At 37.9% G+C, this 21,695-nt stretch overlaps 1 protein-coding gene across 1 annotated transcript in view; it reads right to left on the minus strand.

Moving 5' to 3' along the window:
• Window positions 1–211: 211 nt before the first annotated feature.
• LOC133298329 (beta-glucosidase 12-like) overlaps window positions 212–21,695 on the minus strand; it is a 70,632-nt gene continuing 49,148 nt past the window's right edge. The window contains exons 8-13 of the mRNA XM_061497596.1: window positions 2,279–2,394; window positions 1,948–2,162; window positions 1,814–1,845; window positions 700–802; window positions 479–575; window positions 212–395 (exon numbers count right to left, since the gene is read on the minus strand). Coding sequence (XP_061353580.1) covers window positions 212–395; window positions 479–575; window positions 700–802; window positions 1,814–1,845; window positions 1,948–2,162; window positions 2,279–2,394 — 747 coding nt within the window. The remainder of the gene's footprint in view (window positions 396–478; window positions 576–699; window positions 803–1,813; window positions 1,846–1,947; window positions 2,163–2,278; window positions 2,395–21,695) is intronic.

Genomic DNA, 21,695 nt, shown 5'->3' on the forward strand with positions numbered 1-21,695 from the left:
ATACATACCTCATAAAGAATATATATACAGAAACTAAATAGTACTTTCAAGTTTCAAGGAACTTAACATATATATATTTTGTTATTCTTTACATACCTTAGAATAACTTGGCGCATTGATGAAGTGTTCAAATCACTAATATTTCTTATCCTACATGAGCAAAATAGAGGGTCTCTTATTTAAAACCTAATCAACTGTCCTTTCCATCTGTTCAATGAGATTTAAAATCTTGATGGAGAAACCTCTTAAACCATTTAGCTGAATCCTTTGGATATCTCTTTAATCCATCCGTATAATTAACATAAACAATCCCAAATCGAACAGTGTAACCGTCCGACCATTCAAAATTGTCCAAAAGCGACCACGCAAAGTAGCCTTTCACGTCGACGCCATTCCTAGCAAATACAAAGTTTTACTTTGAGTACAATTTCAAGGTTAGCAAAACATAACCTTGATTGCATGAATTATTCATACTTACAATATAGCACTTTGAACAAAAGAAAGATGTTGAATGTAGCAGTCTATTCTCTCTTGGTCTTCGAGTGATCCTTTTCCATCGTTAAAATCGTCGTAACCTGCAAATTATATAAGCCTTTCATTAATAAAATTTAAACAAATGTCATATCTAGGTTGAATTAACCTGACCAATATATACTACATGCATAAAGAATACATAACTACTATGTCAATTTGAAATACCATTTTCTGTTATGTATATGACTGGATTGTTAAATTTGTTCTTGATGTAGAGTAACACTTCTTCGATTCCTTGTGGGTAGAGGTATATCCATTCTGAGGCGGCCTGCAACATGATCCATATAAGACATCCTTCGTAGATTAGTGAGTGAAATTGTTTATTTCCTTAATTTAGCTATTCAATAGAATCAAGTCGATAATATATTTTGAGTTATATATATATATATATAGAGAGAGAGAGGGGCATGATCCTTTGACACCGGTGTCAAATTTGAAGTTTGACACCTCATCTGAGAGCCATTAGATCAAAAAAGATCAACGACTCTGATTTGTAAGCATGTGACACCATTGATCTTGTTTGATCTAACGGTTCTCAGATGAGGTGTCAAACTTCAAATTTGACACCGGTGTCAAAGGATCCTACCTCATATATATATATATGAAAAAAAATTTCTACAGCCACTTTAGATAACGTTATTTACAGCTACCATTTATAACTATGTTCTCCCATGAGAACATAGTTATAACATTAAAGTTGTTTTTTTCTCTCTCTCCACGTCAGCAAACAAGTTCTTAAAAGTAACTGAAGATAGAGAAAAAAACAACTTTAATGTTATAACTATGTTCTCCCGGGAGAACATAGTTATAAATGGTAGCTGTAGATAACCTTATCTAAAGTGGCTGTAGAAATATTTACCCTTTAATGTTTTTACGGTGAATGTAAATAAGTTATCTACATTCGCTCTTAAAATGATGTCGTTTTAGGTTAAAAAATTATAATAAGAAAGACTTATAACCCTGAAATAAATTATAATTACAAAAATACCTTAAAACTATGTCGTTTTGAGCTTAATGTAAATAAGTTATTTATATTGATCGTAGAAAAACCGAATCTATATATATATATATATGCAAAAATAACTGTAAAGATAAAGATAATGTATTTATATTATATTTTTCTATTTAATAAATGATGTACTCAATAGTCTACTCGGTACTCTCATGACAGTAAATATTTAACTTCAAGATAGAGAAGAAAAAAACATTTATGAGAAATCCGTATCAAATGGGTTTCTGAGTGGCGGAATTTCTTGCTCAATTAGTTTGTAGTTCGTACCTTTGGACCAATTGGAATGCCATCACGTTCATCTGATACATCGTTTATATATGTTAATATAAGCCATAAAATATTAGAAAGCTAAAAACAAAGCGCATTACTATAAGCCACAATTTCAATTCGTGACAGCTTACACGTAAGCTCAGCACAAAAGTCTGTGAGGTAGGTTTTCTTTTCGATTGGGCATTCAGCATCAGTTGCATATGCTGTAGAGTAATAGTTGATGCCAACAAAATCAAAAGAATTTTTCATCATATCTGATTGCTCTTTAGAAAACTTTGGCAGTCTTTCTCCCACATAGTGAACCATTTCAACCGGGTACGAACCAGAATTTAGTGGTTCCATGCACCTGGGAAACAAAGCAATAAAACTCATACATAAACCAAATAAATGATGTTAATTAAGAATGCGCCCATATTTCCTTTTTATTCAAGAAATGCAAGTTATTTTGGGGTTATTAATTACCAATCCAACATGAAAGCAATGGCCCTAGATGCTGCATCAATGTCTGCCGTGGACTGGGACAACGGTATAACCCAATCAATGGCTTGAATAAGCCCAATGTGTCCCCCTTGTGTACTCTGAAAGAAATTACCCAAATTCTATATGTAATAATGTTAAAAGACATACCATCCATATTGTATGCCCTCCAGGATGAAAATGTGAAAAACATGACTGTGTTTGGATTTATTTATTTTGGATTAAGTTATTTTGCTATCAAAAAAGTTCCTAATCATAATAATAAGGGTAAAGCTTTCAAATTGTTTCCTAAATGACCCATCTTATTCTATCCAAGCACGGCCAAAACTATATTAGCGAGGTTCTCCCAATAATCATTTTCTCTATTCTCTTTCAAAAGTCTCAACTTCTAATATAAGGGAAAAAACTCCTTACCACTAGATCAAGGAATAATGACCAAATTGTCATATTTCTGGCATTTTTTTTACCAATGTGTCACGTCAATAGTGTTATTTTTCAATATGTCACGCGTCCAAGTTCGCTACAATTGACAGCGAACTTGGTATGCTGATGTGGCGTGTTTCTGGTGGCCACCAAGTTCGCTACTGGGTGTAGCGAACTTGGTAGCAATTAATGTCACCTTCTTGTCCGCCTTCCCATGCCAGTGAACTACGTCAAACGATAATAAAAAATAGTTGTTGGGTCACGTGTCTGACGTGGGACAAGTTCACTGGGTGGGTAGCGAACTTGGTCCAACTGCTACCCAGCCCCAGCCTATATAAACCCCCCCTCCCATCACACCTTTCTCCTTTTCCCTCTCTCTTCCTCTTTCTCTCTCACTTACACTTTCTCTCACTCTCTATCTCTCTCAACATCATCAAGGTTAGTATTTTTTTTTTTTTACATTATTTAATATTAATTGTTTGATATTATTTATTTATAGGGTAGAAACCTTAGGTTAGAAGAATTTTTTTTTTTTGAGACCATAGGATAGAAGCCATGTATATTAACGTTATTGATCAGTCCAATATGGATTGGGCTAAATCATTTACGATTGAAAGATGAAGACTTTTGCCGCCTTTGGTAGGCGGCATGTCTTCTTATTGGTTATTATGGGCTGCAGACTTGTCTGTCTCAGCTGGTGCCTTTCTGGCTATAAGTCTATATATTTGTTTGTCTTCTTTCAGTGGTGGCAAGCTGGAGCTGTTTTCGTGTGTTGGTGTGTATACGCGGTGGATCTCAACCTGTTACGGGATCTTTCCTTAGCCTTTAAGTTACATAAGGCAGTTCTGTGCAATGCCTGCATTTCGCGTTATGAGGTCATTGTGCTTCTTGGGCCCTTCTGCGCAATGCATGTATCTCGCGTTATGAGGCCATTGCGCTTCTTGGGCCCTTTCTGGGCTTTAATCCTGGTGGGCCTATGTAATTATCCAGATCAATTACCCCCTAGATCGCTGCTTTGCACTTGTAAGCAGAAGATATAAGATATTGGAGTCTGTATCTCGCAAAAACCATTTTATCTTATAGTTATCTTTTGTCTATTCTCGCGCTATCGGCCACATCCCACGCTTAATGATAATGGATAATGAAAACATCATCATTAACCTACCGCTAAGAAATGATTGATTAGACTTTAACTATCAAAGGCATTAAATGCTACTACAATTAAGTGGGAGTTTTACTTGCCAATGTGGGGTGATTTAAACTTTCACCTTTTTACCTTCTTTACACGTGCCCCCTTTTGTCGTTTCAATCGACGCAATTTAGCCAAATATCCCTTGGTGACTTTTCATATTTGTACTTTGCTTTCTTGGTGGAGGGAAAATTTTTGAGCAAACAAAAATACTCATCGCTTCCGCCGAGTGTGTTTTCGCCAGTATCCTGACTGTAAATCCCCTTCAGTGACACGTCTTGCTGCAATTTTCCCACCGAAAATATAAATTTCAGGTATGTACATTCTCTTTCTCTTTATCTCTTTGAAATTTGTTCAATCTTCTTCTAATCTTTCTATTGCATCAAATGTTTACATGGCAATCTGTTGTTCCTCGCTTAGTTACTTAGTTTCTCTTAGAATATGCCAGACAAACACCAATTTTTGGACTTTTTTAGAATGGCCAAGAAGTCTGATTCTACCAGCTCCCCTCTAAGCACTTTCCCTAGATCTAAATCCCTAGGAACTGGAGAAGGTGGTTGACGGGTAAAGGTATTTCCCCCTGGGAGAAAGCAAAACTGGACGGAAGCTTCCTTCCAACACTTTGAGGATATGAAAGAAGATCTTCATCCCGGAAACCAAAACGCGGAATATCCAGAACTTTATCTCAAGAAAGTTCGTCCCCTCTTCCTTCATTAAAAATCTCTGTGCCAAACAAATTTGCCAACCCTTTTTGTATTTCAAGTGATTCCAGTCCTAGCCTTGTGTCGAATCCGCGCGATTCTTTAGGTAATAATCCCTCGGATTTTGAAGATTCTTCATGCTTGAGCTCACCAAATTCAAAACACAATAATCCTTCACATATTGCGCATAACGATCTTGTTAAAAACATAAGCCCAAGCCCACTTCCGCTGAGTGTCGTCTATCTTGCGGGATATCCTTATAGGAAACAAAAATTTGAAGATAAAGTCAACCCGTCATCTTTTAGTTCCTATTCTTCTTCCGACTCCACTAATTCCTCATCTTTTGACGTAGATCTTATTTCTCCAAAAACCAGAGAAATCAGGGCTAAGCGAAATACTACTGGAAAAAAGAAGAAGAAGCATCAAGACCAAGATGCTGTTGGGGCAAGTACGTCCGTTTTCCATGATGCTGAAAATTTAGAGTGGGTGTCCGAAATTGCACGAGACACCGTGTCCTATTACAGTTCGCCAAGGGAAATTGAAGAATTAAATGCTGCCATCCACTTGATGCAAGATAAAGCTGAAGATGGTAGATGAGAATTGTCAGTAGTACCCAAAGATGAACATGTGTGCTCATCTCGTGCCAACGATTCATCAAAACATTTCCTTATGATGTACAACTATTACTTCTTAACCCTTGGAGTGCGCCTTCCCTTTTCTCTTTTCATAATGAAACTACTTGAGCATATTCAAGTGGCACCATCTCAACTTCATCCCAATGCATGGGGTTTTATCAGAGTTTACTAGATGGTCTGCAAGGCTTTCACAACTTGTTCCAGTCACCAGAATCCATTTATTGAATTTTTAGTGTGTTTAGTCTTCGCAAGAGTTGGGTATCTTGTAGAGGAAATACAAATTATAAGTTTTGTGAATCGTATCAAAGGAGGGTGCACAACTGGACCACATATTTCTTCAAGATTTATCCCGCGCGAGATTGTTATCTATTTTTCTTAAGTGAGGAAGACAACTCTCCCATATTTCCTCTCTATTGGACTAGATATACCACGAATGAGTATAAACCAAATATTTCTTTTTCAGACTTAAAAGATTATGAACAGAAGACAATCACTACTCTGTGAAATATTACGCAAGAGGCATCAGATACGGGTTTATTAAATGCCTTCACTATTCTGAATGAATACACAGAGGATGAGATTAAAGTCTTCTTGGGTAAATGCTTCGTTGATTTTTCGCCTACTTAAGTATTTTATCTACATGCACTTTTATTTGTTGATCTAATATTTGAGTTTGTTATGTGTGAGATAGCACGATGTCTTCCAGGTTGAAACAACTAGAAGCTCAAGCTACCAGAAGAGCAAGGAGTGGCTCAAGCCCTGCTAATGCCAATCCACCTATAACAAATACTCATGCTTCACCCTCATGAGCACAATCCAGTCATGGCGCAACGCGCCTTACCTCCCCTGGTCCTCAAACTACCAAATCAAAACCTTCCCCTCCCAAGGAGAAGAAGAAGAAAGAAACAAGCCAAACATCAAGGGGTAAGAAAAGAAAGGCCGAAGAATCCAGCTCTTCCTTCCAAGATTCAGCATATTGGGGTGGTGATTGGGATAATGAAGATTGTTTATATGCTAAGAGCAAAGACATTGGTCCCTTAATTGAAAATGCTGAAATGGGTGACTGGGAAAAGGAAGTAGCAAAACTGAACATAGCGAATCAAAGTTTAATGTCGCTAACAAGTATTTATAGTAACTTGCTTGATCTATATAAGATTTTCTTCTGATGAAAGCATATTGCTAACCCTTTTCCCTCTTGGAATCACACATTTTGTTTTTTAGGTACAGTTGCCTTCTTTAAAGAGCGCATTGAGAATCTGGGGGATAAAAAGACCAACCTGATCATTGAATTTGAAAAAGCCAAGAAAGTGGCTGAAGATGAAAAGACCAACATGTCGCAGGAGCTGAATAAGTTAAAGGCCAGTATTGCTACACTGAAAACACAAAGAGCTGGCATTTTTAAACCAAGTGAAGGATTTACTGGCAACCATTGGGTCCTTAGAGGAAGAGAAGATGAATATGAATTCTGAGGTGGCGAGATATCAAGAACTTTTTAAAAATGAGGTTGTTGGTACTTACGAGAGCATCATCGAGCAGGTATGCCTTTTTAATTCGACAGCGAAGCTGGAGAACGTTCATTATCTTCATTTCGTGAAGAATGGACAGTTGATGAAGTTGAATGAAAAGCAAGAGGAGAAGCCAGTGGATTTAGTGAGCGCAATGGACACCGACACTCCTACCCTGCTAATTGTGCCAGAAAATACAGCAGATATCCCACCTGATGCAGCAGACGGGCCTCGTCATATGTCCATTCAAACAATTTAGGACCACCTTCCAAATCGCTTTTAGTTTTTGTACTAATGATGTAATCATTAAGATAATTTGAAGCATGGTCTGTTCCATATGAATCCAAACATTTTTAACTTTATGCTGGATAATTAGATTCTTCAAATATTTATAATCGTCTTCAATCCTTGTTGTGTGTTCATGCTCTTGTGTTAAATAGTAATTTCTTTTTCACATTTTGCGCGACGTAAAATCTGAGCCCTTGATCTGGGTGCTTATGCTTTAGAGCATGAGAAGCGAGATGTATAAATTTGCGGGGTGATTTCTCAGTTAATCATCCAGGAGGGTGCATTTCGTTGTGCCTATATTTTGTACTTTTTTTGTACTTTGCTGGTGCTTGAAGGTTTGCATAACAAAATTTATATTGTATATAATTTATAATTCATATAATTGCATTCCTTATTGTGCATACTTTCTTGGTTTGATGCTGATTGAATAAGTTTTGATGTCGCTGTAACTCTTTTGTTTCCTTCGTGCAATGGAAATTTAAAATAGTTAAATCTTTATCTTCCTCTTCCTGCGGGTATCTTTAATACTCTTGTACTGGATGTTTTAATCAGTTAAGGTTTTACCTTCCTCTATCTGTGCACTGAAAATTTTAACCAGTTAAGGTTTTACCTTCCTCTTACTTTGTAAAATGTAAGTTTTAACCAGTTAAGGTTTTACCTTTCTCTTGCTTTGTGTAATGAAAGTTTTAACCAGTTAAGGTTTTACCTTCCTTGTTCACTGGAAGTTTTAACCAATTAAGGTTTTACCTTCCTTTTTATTCTGCGCAGTGAAATTTTTAACCAGTTAAGGTTTTACCTTCCTTGTTTGGGCGCTGGAAGTTTTAACCAGTTAAGGTTTTACCTTCCTTTTTATTTTCTGTGTACTAGAGGTTTTAACCAGTTAAGGTTTTATGATATGATCCCCAATAGGAATGGAGGAATGGATCTACTAGGAATGTTCATGCAGTATGTCTAGAGAGCTATGCTAAGCAGGCAAATAAAGGAAGGAAGAAGGTAATTTTTGAACCAGGTGATTGGGTTTGGGTTCATTTGCGAAAAGAGAGGTTCCCTTCCCAAAGGAAATCTAAGCTTCAACCAAGAGGAGATGGCCCTTTCCAAGTGCTGTCCAAAATTAATGATAATGCCTACAAAATAGATCTTCCTGGTGAGTATGGTGTAAGTGCTACTTTTAATGTGGCTGATTTGTCCCTTTTTGATGCAGGAGACGAGGATTACAATTTGAGGACAAATTCTTCTAAAGAAGGAGGGAATGATGAGGACATAGGAGGTGGCATGACCAAGACAACAAACTTGGAGGACATACAAGGTCTTGGAGGCCCAATGACAAGAGCAAAAGCTAAAAAGGCTAAAGAGGCTCTAAATCTCTTGGTGACCACTTTACTTGAGACAAGCCCAAGTCTAAAGGAAGAAGAGCCCAAAATGATACACTTAATTAAAATTGAAGACCTTGAAGAATAAGCCTCAATGGATATGCATGAAGGCTTTATTTTACTTGGCCCAAATTCTGCACTTAATTTTTTATTTTCTTATATTTAGTTAAACTTTTTGTAATAAGGCTTATTGGGCTGGATTATTGGGTTGTCTATCTTCTTTTATGTGTAAGTACTTTTAGGTTAAACTCAATATGGTTGTTGCCCACTATATAAGGGAACACCATGGCTTTTGAAGACAGATTTGGAATATCAAGTTAACCTATTTTGGTGAGACTAGTTCTCTTGGGTTCTTTTGAGAATCTCTGAACTTATCAAGGGCATCAATCCTTGTGGCGTTCTTGGGCTTATCAATTCTTTCGAATTGTGGCGCCTACCTATAATCCTTAAACTCCAATTTCGTTCTATATTATCTTGGATTCATATCTCTCGAATTCCTTATCCTTTTGCAATTGGTCCCACCAAATAAGAGCATAATCACTAAACTCCATGGCTGCCACCTTCATTTTCTTTTCTTCAGTATAGTTGTGACATGAAAATAAATGCTCAATCTTCATTTCCCACTCCAAATAGGCCTCCGGATCACTTTTTCCTTTAAAAGATGGTATATTAAGCTTCACCCCCTTAATTATATCCTCTCTAGAAACATCCTCATTATCTCTTCTCCTTCTATCAACCCTTCTTCTACCTCCATCATCATCATGAGTCCCTTGATTTTCTAAGTGCTCAACTCTCTCATATAAGTCCTCTGTTTGCTCCCTCATCATCGTTTGCATTCGATCCATAATGGCATCGATTAGCAACCTGTTTTCTCTCTCACGAGGAGGGCTACCTTCACCACCTGCACCTGCCATAATTCAAGGAAAAGAACAAGAATAAAAGAAATTAGACCTCACCACTCGCTCACGTGTTTACACTCTTAAAATGTATCACTCGTGTTTGTTGCTCTCTATTAGGCTTTTGTGTAATGTGCTCTCTTGCCTTTTTCCTCTCAATAGCTCTCTTTAAGTTCTTAACAGAATCTCCAAGAACACTCAAGAGTACAATCCCAAACTCAAGAATTCGTAATGACAAATTGGAAATATGTCAAAGAAGGCAAAACAAAGAAAACCAAAACAAATTGAAGGAATTATTCAAGGAAGACACTTTGGACCTGATTTGAGAGTAGTAGTGTGTAACAAGTAGCTGTATAGCATATATATTTATTTTTTTTCAACCTTTTTTTTTTTTTTTTATAAAACCTGATGCTTCAATAAAATGGAATTTGTAATTTTGGAATGAAAAATTCAGATTGCAGTAATGCTAAACTGAATTTGATTGAATTCTCCACAAAACAAGCTATTATTTAACACACTAACAGCATACTACTCAAGGAACAAGGATTGAAAGGATTAAAAATCAAGAACAATGATGAACATAGGACAAACCTTAAGAACACAAGTGCAGAAATTATGAACACAACAAGAAATTGAAACAAACAGAATATCAAAGGAACAAATTAGGAACCAACAACAAAGGCTAAAACAGAATTGCACAATTCAAAATTAAAAACACAAATACTAGGGATTAGGGTTACCAAATGTGTGATCAGAATTGATGGAAACAATGGAGAAAAATCAAACCCAATTCCAATCCTAGAACTGAGCTCTAATTACCACATGATATGATCCCCAATAGGAATGGAGGAATGGATCTACTAGGAATGGAATTCTAACCCCAAATTCATCCACCAACACGACCTGTTAAGAACAGAGCGTATCTCAGGCTACAGACCTCGGATTTGGGTGATTCCAAAACGAGGTGCAAGATGGCTTCCTGAATCACGATTTTGGCACAAGAATCACCGGAAAAGGATAAGGAATTCGAGAGATATGAATCCAAGATAATATAGAACGAAATTGGAGTTTAAGGATTATAGGTAGGCGCCATAATTCGAAAGAATTGATAAGCCCAAGAACGCCACAAGGATTGATGCCCTTGATAAGTTCAGAGATTCTCAAAAGAACCCAAGAGAACTAGTCTCACCAAAATAGGTTAACTTGATATTCCAAATCTGTCTTCAAAAGCCATGGTGTTCCCTTATATAGTGGGCAACAACCATATTGAGTTTAACCTAAAAGTACTTACACATAAAAGAAGATAGACAACCCAATAAACCAGCTCAATAAGCCTTATTACAAAAAGTTTAACTAAATATAAGAAAATAAAAAATTAAGTGCAGAATTTGGGCCAAGTAAAATAAAGCCTTCATGCATATCCATTGAGGCTTATTCTTCAAGGTCTTCAATTTTAATTAAGTGTATCATTTTGGGCTCTTCTTCCTTTAGACTTGGGCTTGTCTCAAGTAAAGTGGTCACCAAGAGATTTAGAGCCTCTTTAGCCTTTTTAGCTTTTGCTCTTGTCATTGGGCCTCCAAGACCTTGTATGTCCTCCAAGTTTGTTGTCTTGGTCATGCCACCTCCTATGTCCTCATCATTTTACCTTCCTCTTTTGCGTGCGATGAGTTGACATGTCCGGATTGTATGATTCATGGCTTGATAAACCTGTAAAAGCCATTGGAAAATGATACAATAAAAGTGATAATCCGCATATCACATAATACATGTCGCAAATCAAAAAACACTTAGCTATAAAATAACTTAAGTTTGTCTATGTTCCAAGTACGTGGGATTGCAAGTCCTAATAACGTCTCAATTATGTATGCTCCCTTCTCAGTTTTTACTTTGACGCAATAGGGGCCTTCCCAATTAGCCACTAATTTTCCTTGACGCACGTTCTTGTTACCAATATCAGCCCTTCTAAGGGCTAAATGTCCAATGTTGAAGCTCCTCTTGATAACTTTCAAATTGTATCGCGCTGCAATTCTCTATTTCAAAGCGTCTTCTTTAATATGGGAGATTTTGCGCATCTCGCCAATTGTATCTAAATTGTGTAATAAGGCATGAGAAAATCTGTCTTCATTTGCATTCAGCTTTCTCCATGATGGTTCTCCTCTTTCAACTGGAATCATTGCCTCACTACCATATATCATTCTGAATGGTGTTTCACCAGTGGTTGAACATGGAGTGGTCCTATAACCCCATAATACATAATCAATATGTTCCGGCCAATCTCCCTTTGCTGCTTCCAATCTGCTTTCAAGTCCTCGTTTTAAAACTCCATTCGCAGCTTCAACCAATCCATTAGTTTGTGGATGTTCAACGAAAGTGTACTTGTGCTTAATCTACAGATCCTAAAGAATCTTATTGAACTTTCTATCCACAAATTGTGTTCCATTATCAGTAATGATGGTATGAGGAACTCCAAATCTACAAACTATCTTGCGGTAGAAGAATCTTCGAATTTTATTAGCAGAGATAGTTGCTAGTGGCTCAGCTTCGATCCATTTAGTAAAATAATCGATTGCCACTACCAACCATTTTGACTCCTCCTACCGTAACTAGGAATGGTCCCAATAAATCCATTCCCCATTGATAAAAAGACCATGGAGACAATAATGAAGATACCTCCTCTGGGGGAGCGTGATGTATGTCAGCATGTTCCTGACATTTTAAACAGTAACGTACATGTCTCTTTGAGTCTTCCTCCATTGTAGGCCAGAAATATCCTGCGCAAAGTAACTTTCGTGATAAGGATTTACCTCCCATGTGGTGACCACTCACTCCTTCATTATCTTTAGCAATAACATATTCCAGTTGTTGTGGGTTTAAACATTTTAGCATTGAGGAAGAAAACCCTTTCCTATACAGTTGACCATTAACAATAGTCTAAAATGAAACATTCCTAACTAGCTTTTTAGCCAAATTTGAATCAAATGGAGTCTCCCTTTTATTGAGGTAGTTCCATATTAGGGTCATTCAATTAATTTCTGTTTCTGGATTCTTCTCTTTATCATCAATCATGGGATCCGCACAATGGGATTGCTTGGCCTTTCTTTTAGTGACAAATATTACTATACTTGGATTGGGGTACACTTTGCTGGATCACCGGTCTATTATTTCCAGGGCCTTTCGTACTAGCAAGCTTTGATAAAATATCTGCCCTAGCATTTTTCTCACGTGGAATATGTTCAAATTTAACATTTTCAAAATCCACTAGTAATAAACGTACCTTATCCAAGTATTTAACCATTAGGACCTCTTTTTCTTGGTAGGTTCCTTGGACTTATGCAATGACCAGCTGAGAATCGCTCTTTACGATCAATCTCGTTGCTCCTAAGTCTTTAGCTAGCCATTGGAATTCCTGTCAAGACTGCCTCATATTCTGCTTGATTGTTGGAAGCTTTAAAACCATATTGGATGGAATGTTCTACAGCAACTCCCTAAGGACTTTCAACAACAAAAATTGTACAATTACCTTTGATTTTGCGACTTCTGAATGCGTCATCTCAACAAGAAAGTTAGCCAATACATGTGCTTTAATTGCTTGGCGCAGTTCATAGATGATATCATATTCTGATAATTCGATGGACCAAGTTATCATTCTCATGCAAGATCAGGTTTGCGCAATATCTGTCTGAGAAGTTGATTAGTTCTTGTAACGCCCGGCAACTTGCAAGGATCAATGATTGTCCCCACACATTAACACGAGACTTTTCAGCGTGCTTTGTCCTCACTTGCACACTTCCCGGGAAAACTTCCCAGGAGGTCACCCATCCCAAAATTGCCCCAAGTCAAGCACGCTTAACTATGGAGTTCTTCTGTTCTGGACTACCGAAAAGTAGATGCATCTTGTTAGTATAGGTAGTACCAATTAATTCTTATAAGCTATCCCCAACTGTACAGTTCCATACCTACACAGTCTCTGGGATCCCTCTCTTTCGGGTGTTGATTCGATTCATTCATGTATCCCCAAGATGCAAGATTTGGCATGAGCCGCTCATTGTCCGTGCCCTTTCGCACCGGCGATCACTCCCTGCCCTTGCCAGCCCTTGGGATGTTACAATTCTCACTTTGATTGGATGTCCTTGGAAGTAATGGCGTAACATGCGGGATGTAATAATTAGTGCAAATGCGACCTTCTCAATCTATTGGTAACGCAACTCTGGTCCTTGAAGAGCTTTACTGATGAAGTAAATTGGTTTTTGACCATTGGCATCCTCACACAATAATATAGCATTGATCGCCTCATTACTATCAGAGAGATAAAACGCTAAGGGTACATTGGGTTGCAGTTTTACCAAGACTGGAGGATTAGCCAAGTGTTTCTTTATTTCAACAAAGCCTGCCTCACACTCTAGAGTCCATTCGAAAATAGTTTGTGTAAGATCCCGCACCATTAAATTAAGAATTTAATTAATTAATTATGAGAGTAATGAGATAATTCCATAATTGACCCTAATAATCATGAGAAGGCTTAAGGTAAGTGATTAATAATGTTGAAAGTCGCTTTCCTGACGAAAAGTGCAGATACCGGCTCTGCTCCACGGTATAAATGCGTACCAATGAAGTATCCCAGAAATTTAAATAAGTGTGGAAATATTCCTAGAATAATATTTAGGACTAGTATGTCAAGTTTCAAGTCAAAATAATGAGAACTAGTGTCAGAACTGATACTGGCTTCGTAAAAGCGCGTACCGGCAAAGTGCTGCGAAAAATAAAATAAAAATATGACAAATATTAGAAAAATGGCTAGGTTCAGAATCCAAAGTTTGGGATTAAAAAGATAAGCGTAGCTATTAGTGCTAATACAATGTGCTTAAAGTTAAATCGCCTATATATACTCATTTTGCACAAAACCCTATGCCATAATCAGCCTCTCTACGTGGGTTTCAGAGTGTGAGCTGCTTCCACCTTCTCCTGGTCATTCTTGCATGAAAAACCTCTCAAGTCACCTCTTTTTCCATTGATTCTTCTCTTTTATACATTGTAAACACTTGGTATAGTGACTTGTGAGGGTGAGGGCCAGCCATTTCTGACTTGAAGGTGTTGTTTACTCTGTTGTTGAGGTGCTGACTTCTTGGTGAGGGTTGAGGGAGCTTTTGTTCTAGCATTCTGAACTCCAAGGAGTTATTTTTGGTGAGAAAGAACCAACATTGATCACCATTTTCGTGTACCTTTGAATTCAGAAATTGTGGACTGACTTGTGAGCTCCAAGAGCACTTGTGGTTCTGTTTTGAAGCCTTTTGGGTAAGCACCATTACCTTGATCATTAGTTTTCCTTGTTTAAAGGTTGAGTCTTGGCATGTTAAGGAGTTGAATAAGTAACCAACCTGAACATGAACCTAATAGTGTATAAAAATGCATGCTTGGACGTATTAATGGGTTAAAAATGCAACCTTGAAGTGATATCTTCACGAAATGCAGAAACTGCATTCTGTCGCGAAATATCCGGATATGATATCCGGATATTGATATCTGAATATGGGGTGAGAGATATTCGGATATGGATATCCAGATATGCCCCCGACAAATATCCAAATATTTTGGGAATTCCAAGACAGTGACGGTTCTGTTCAGACAAAACTGTATTATGGGTTTATGGACCCATGATTGGTTAAGTTGAACCTCTGTAATAATTATCTAAGTCAGAATCAAAGTGATTAAGGGCTTATGGCTTTGTGAGAAGCCTAAAGACATGAAACGTAAAAGGAAAACATTGTCTTTATGGCATATGCTTGTAGATTATGATTGTTGATATGATTGCTGGTCTAAAACAGATTGTGATTCTGCTGTTTATGGACTTTGAGCTAGGTTAGACTCTTGTATTGGATACTTAGCCTGTGAGGTAAGCTTTCGTGTCCTCGGTTTAGCCATTGTTGGTTCCACCATACCCCAAGGGGGGATGGTTTATATGCATGATGTGTTTTCATGTATTAATTTTAAAATGTTATTGAGCTGTTATGTGCAAGTGCCTTATAATATGCATGTGTTGTTCCACCTAGACGGTAAGCCTGTGTATGTAGGAGACATACCATAGGGTGATTTTGTGGGTGGGTGCAAGTGGTGTCTTGCACTAATGTAGGTAATAGACATATGTAAATCGTGCATTTCTCTGGCCAGTAGAATAGTTGACACACATGACATGATTATTCTGCTGCATTGCACTGATTTTGGAGCTTATACTGTTTTACTGCTTTCAGGTACAGGTAACTTGGGGGTTGAGACCTCGGGCAGCAGGAGGCCGGAGCTTAGTTGATATATGCATGCTGTTGTGCGGATATCTCTGGATGATTATCATGTTTTGCTTTTGGATATATTGTTATTTGGTTTGAGACTCTGTTGGGCCTTGTTGCCTTATTTGGTGAGCATGGGGTTGTCCATGCCACATTGATTGACTATATTTAATTTTGGATTTGAGTTGTATTAATGTATCAGGATCATGGTCTGGACTACGTGTTGTAGCTCCGTGATTTAGATACTCACAGTTATTTATATATTGAGATATTCCAGTTAGTTGTTTTATTGAAATTTACATACAGGCAATGTTTTATGAAAAAAGATTAAGTAATCAACTTGGTAATATTAATGACGTCATAATTGAAAAGAAAAAGTTATTCCGCATTTTAATTAAGCGTTGTTTGATGACATGTTAACAAATCCGGTATACACGGGGTGTTACAGTTTACTTACGTAAAAGTTTAAACATGGGTAAAGACTTTTGTGCTGATGTAGATAAAAATATAGTCAGTAGCCGTTATTCGTCCCCTCAGTTGTTGTAACTCCTTGACATTCCTTGGACTGGTCATTTCCAGAATTGCTTTACATTTGTCAGGATTAGCTTCAATTCCTCGATGAGTCAGCATGAATCCCAGGAATTTCCCTGCTGGAACGCCAAACACGCATTTAGCTGGATTAAGTCGTAACTTGTATTTGCGCAATTGCTAAAACACCTGCTCTAAATCGTTTGGATGTTGTGGGATTGTAGTGGTCTTGATAATCATGTCATCAATGTAAACTTCCAGCATACGACCAATTTGTTCACTGAACACTTTGTTCATCATACGTTGATACGTCACGCCTGCATTTTTAAGACCGAAAGGCATCATGCTGTAACAATATGTTGTCTTTTCAGTAATAAAAGTAGTGGCCTCCTTATCTTTTTTGAACACTGGAATTGGTTATATCACGCGTATGCATCAATAAATGAAAGAATTTGATACCCTGCCGAATTATCAACTAATTTGTCAATAGTTGGAAGAGGATAAAAATCCTTTGGACAAGGCTTATTAAGATATGTGTAATCTGTACACATTTGCCATTTGCCATTGGCTTTCTTTACCAGTACGACGTTAGAAAGCCACGTGGAATACATAATTTCTCTAATGACCCCAGCATCTAAAACTTCGTCAACCACCTTTTGTTTTTCAGAAGAAATTTTGCGCTTTTTCTGAGCAACTGGTTTTGCTTCTGAATCAATAATAAGGTGGTGGCAAATGAAATCTGGGTCTAATCCTGGTATATCGGCGGTTGTCCAAGTAAACAAATCTTTGTTTTTTAACAATAATGCTATCAATGAATTTTTCTCATTTTCCGACATATGTCTACCAATTTTGGTAACATTCCCCGGTTGTGGGCCAAGTTGGAGATCTTCTAATTCACCGTCAGGTTGAGGAGGCACATCCCGCAGATCTTCGCGCATGTCTAAATCAGTCATGTTGATGGAACTGTGGAATTGTTATTTACCTTTAAACTGGTATTGTAACAACTATGTGCCACCTTCTGGTCTCCTCTAACATATACAATAGTACCACAAGGATTCCTGAATTTCATCAAGAGATGTGGTATAGAGATAATCGCGCCCATAGCTCCAATGGTTGGATGTCCCAAAATAACATTATAGGCAGATGCACAATCAATTACATAGAATCGTACCTTAACAGTTCGTCCTATAGGCATAATCCCAAAGGTTACCAACATTTCAATGGTACCTTTGGGTTGTACACATTCTCCAGAAAAAGCCAAGCAAATCCGTACAGCCAGGGATTAAGTGTTGCTTTGGAATATTCATTGCGCTGAAAACGTCCCAAAAAATAATATCAACGGAACTACCACTATCAATTAAAATTCATTTTACCTGGTGGTTCGCCATGCAAGCAGACATCACCAACGAATCATCGTGGCCTGGAATGATATCTCTGTAATCATCATCATCAAAAGTAATTGACTCATGATTTTTACGGTGCATTGAATTCTGTCCATGGTTAGTAACTGTCATGACTATCTTTAGATGTCGCTTTCGCTGAGAACTGGTCTCTTCTCCTCCAACCGTTCCTCCAGCAATAGTGGCTAATACTCTTGGAGCATTATTAGGAAGTTGTGGAAGTCCTTGATGTATTACTTGTTGGTCACGTTGTCTATCTCGCGATGGTTCTCCCTCTCGCCTATCATTACGCTCATATTGCACATTCCTGTCCCTATGAGATTTGTTCCAATTATAATCTCTTCTTTCCTGAACCCTTCGTCTATCAGGATTCCAATCATTATCAGGGCTTCTATCACGCCTTCTTTGTGCCTTGTAATCCTTGCAGGTGGAGATAAATTCGTGAAGTTTTCCTGCGCTAATTAGCGCTTCAATTATGTTTTTTAAATCAAAACACTCATCAGTAGTATGGGCAGTATAATCATGAAATTCGCAAAACTTAGATTCATCACGCCTCCTTTTTTCAATGGTGGAGGTTTTGGAATATTAATGTAGCCATCTTGAAAAAATTCCTTAAGGATTCTCCTACGTGATGTATTCAAAGGAGAGTAATTTTTAGATTTTTTCTATTTTCCTTTTTCTTTAAAATGCCTTTGAAAATCTTTCTGGAAATCTTTTTCAAAGTTATCAAGCTCTATTTTTATTCCAGGAGTATCACGAGAGCGCTTATAGTCTTCCAAATTGATAAACTTTCCCGATCGCGCTCTAAGGTCCTCAATAGTTCAGGGACGATGTTTTTCCAAAGACATAGATAACGGACCTTCTAATAATCCTTCGATGATAAGATGTAAAGAAACTTGTGGGTCTAAATCTTTCACCAAAAGAGCTTCGTCAAAAAATCTGTTGAGATAATCGCGCAAAGTTTCGCGCGCACCCTGCTAACAGTTTTCAAGGCGTGAGTTGATTTATATTGCGCTTTGCTGGTAGAAAATCGTATAAAAAATTGGCTGGCAAGATCTTTCCAACTCTGAATTGAATTGGAGGGCAAGGCAGAATACCATCGAAGCGCAATTTCTTTTAACGTTGTTGGGAATAATCGACACGTCACTGAGTCAACAACATCTTGAGCCATCATGTTGGTTTGAAACTGCTCCAAATGTTCTTGTGGGTCTCCTTTCCCATTATATTTTTCTGTCGTAACTTTAACATCTAGTGGGATTGGTATATTCATGACATGAGAAGAAAAAGGATGCAATACTCGAGACACTATTTTAGAATTTCCTTGAGAATTTTCAAGTACTTTCTTCTCCCCCTCTCTTTTTTTACTTTGGTCCGAAGGTCCAAGATCTTTCTTTGAATATTCATGACCTGGTTCGCTCTCATCATATTTTTCCATACCCTCATCATTTTCTTTTTCTGTCTCTTTTCCTTTTTCTCTGGTTTTTTCCATATTACTTTGAAAATTTTTTAGCCGAACTAAATCTTGATTCTGCTGAGCGATTTTCTTGTTTTGTTGATAAAGAAGTTCCAACAAGTGTTGAGTGGTGGGTGGATTTTCATTACGTGCAAAAATTGGAGCAACATACGAAGCTGATTTCTCACGTGAAGTCGGTACACCTTTCCGCTTTCCCTTAGAACCGTTTTGGGACTTGCTTCTGGTATTAACCATGTTTTTTTATTTGTAAGAAAGTGGGAATTGATATTTATAGTTTCCACAGACGGCACCAATAATCAGACTAGTCCAATATGGATTGGCTAAATCATACAAGGTTGAAAGATGAAGACTTTGGGCTGTGAATAGTGCTTTGTGGGCTTGTGACGTTTGTTGTGTACTTGAAGATTGGAGAATACTTCTAGCATAATGGAAATGACTGGGGGTACCTACAAGACACTCCGACGATCAAGTCAGTATCAATGCTAGGTTTATGTTATATTTTATAGGAATCAAATCATACCAGGGTTTATACCCTTCATATTTATAGCAAGCCTTATGCCGCCTTTGGTAGGCGGCATGCTTTCTTATTGGTTGTTATGGGCTGCAGAGTTGTCTGTCTCAACTGGTGTCTTTCGGGCTATAAGTCTATATATTTATCTGTCTTCTTATGGTGACAAGATGGAGTTGTCTTTCGTGTGTTGGTTTGTATGCATAGTGGATCTCAACCTATTATAGGAAGTTACATAAGGCGGTTCTGTGGTTTGTATGTGTAGTGGATCTCAACCTGTTACAGGATCTTTTCTTAGCCTTTAAGTTACATAAGGCGGTTATGCGCAATGCCTACATTTCGCGTTATGAGGCCATTGCGCTTCTTGGGCCGTTTCTGGGCATTAACCCTGGTGGGCCTATATAATTATCCAGATCAATTGTGATATTACTTTATAGGAACAATAATAAATAGGGTAGTTGATGTACTATTTGACTTACTAATGATTAATGAACAAATAAAATTTGAGTCCAACTGTTTGTAATCTTGAGAAAGTGATTGACTAACACATGTATGTTCATTGTTCTATATGCGCACCCTTTTTATGGTATGCCCTTAACCTCCATGGACAACCGTCATTGACAAACCATTATCAGTCTTTTCGTATCACTTTTTTCTACATCAGTTGTGCGATGATTCGCTATACAGTATTGTTTTATTGCCATCTATACATCTTGCTTGCTCTCAAACACCTGGTCCTTATAGAGCTCTTGACCCATCTGCCAGTTTGGTATTTTTGCCCTATGCATTTCATCACATTTCTGATCTGGGTGTGCCCAGTTAATATTAGTGTAATGGCTTATTTGAGACCAAAACGGTACAGTATCCTCCCCTATATAATTCCATATACGTGTCATTAATAATTTTATTTGAAATAAACCAATACCCCATTAAAGTAACTAACCTTCCACTGGTGGTGGGTCTTGCATTCTGACAATGCGCGGTGAAGGAATCGGATGACACAATGCACTAGACGACTCCCTCTAGAAATCACCATCAACGTCTATATCCGATGAGTCACTATCAGGAAGAAGACCTTCTTCCACCTCTTCCTCGGAACTTCCCGTACGCCACGCAGGATCATACATGTCATGGGCAGGAATCACATCTGAAGACATTGGTTGGGGTGATGATGGTGGCAGTGACACATACTTATCTTTAGGATTGACTAGCAGCTCCCTATTAATGTCGGTCGAGTAATGCAAGGGAGGGAATGTTAAGTACTTGACTGTCCACCAGTGTTTAGTTTCACATATTATTCGATGAATGAGAACTCTTAATGCTCTCGAAATGCGTCTACTACTAACGCTACATCTTCATCCTCGATAACCTCCACAACAACCCACTGCACCGAGTTCCCCGAGGCGCATATAGCAATCAATCGAGAGAGGGATTGACCCCGTTGTAATCTCAACTTCTTGTATATTATTTTCTTCAGGTCATTATATTTGCATCGGGGGCTCATGCGGAATATTTTCATATCTCCTTCAAACACTTGACCGTTCGGTCCAAAATATCTCCTCTCATTGTAATATATAATGGCGATTAAATCATTGCTACTCTCACTCATTATGTCAAATATGAAATACAAAATACAAGAAACAAGAAGAAGATAGTGGCGTTCTTTAGAAAAAAGGCTCAAGCTTTACAAATTGAAGGTGGAAGGGGGGAAGGGGTATAACTAGCACTGAGTTCGCTATAATATATAGTGAATTGTAACTGTCAGCAGCTAGTTCGCTGGCCCATGCAGCGAACTTTCAGGGTGCTGCCACTTGGCACCTAGTTCGCCAGCCCCTGCAGCGAACTAGGTGAGATGCTGCCACATGGCACACCTAGTTCGCTGGCATGGGTAGCAAACTTTGCCATGTGTCCTGTCAACTGGTCAGAGCATAGGGGCATTAATTGCCACCTAGTTCGCTACACCCAATAGCGAACTTGGTGGCCACCAGAAATACGCCACATTAACAAACCAAGTTCATTGTTTACTGTAACGAATTTGGACGCGTGACATATTAAAAAATAACATTATTGACATACATTGGTAAAAAAACGCCACAAAGGTGGCAATCTGGTTACTGTTTCCTGGATCAAAGGAATAGATCCTCTAACTTCTCTTTTTAACATAATTACATTATTTGAAAAATCTCAATCAGTCATTGATAGATAAA

Source organism: Gastrolobium bilobum, unplaced genomic scaffold, assembly GCF_033153095.1.
Source record: "Gastrolobium bilobum isolate Gb01-03AN ecotype WA unplaced genomic scaffold, APGP_CSIRO_Gbil_v1 utg24412, whole genome shotgun sequence".
Taxonomy (NCBI): Eukaryota; Viridiplantae; Streptophyta; class Magnoliopsida; order Fabales; family Fabaceae; genus Gastrolobium; species Gastrolobium bilobum.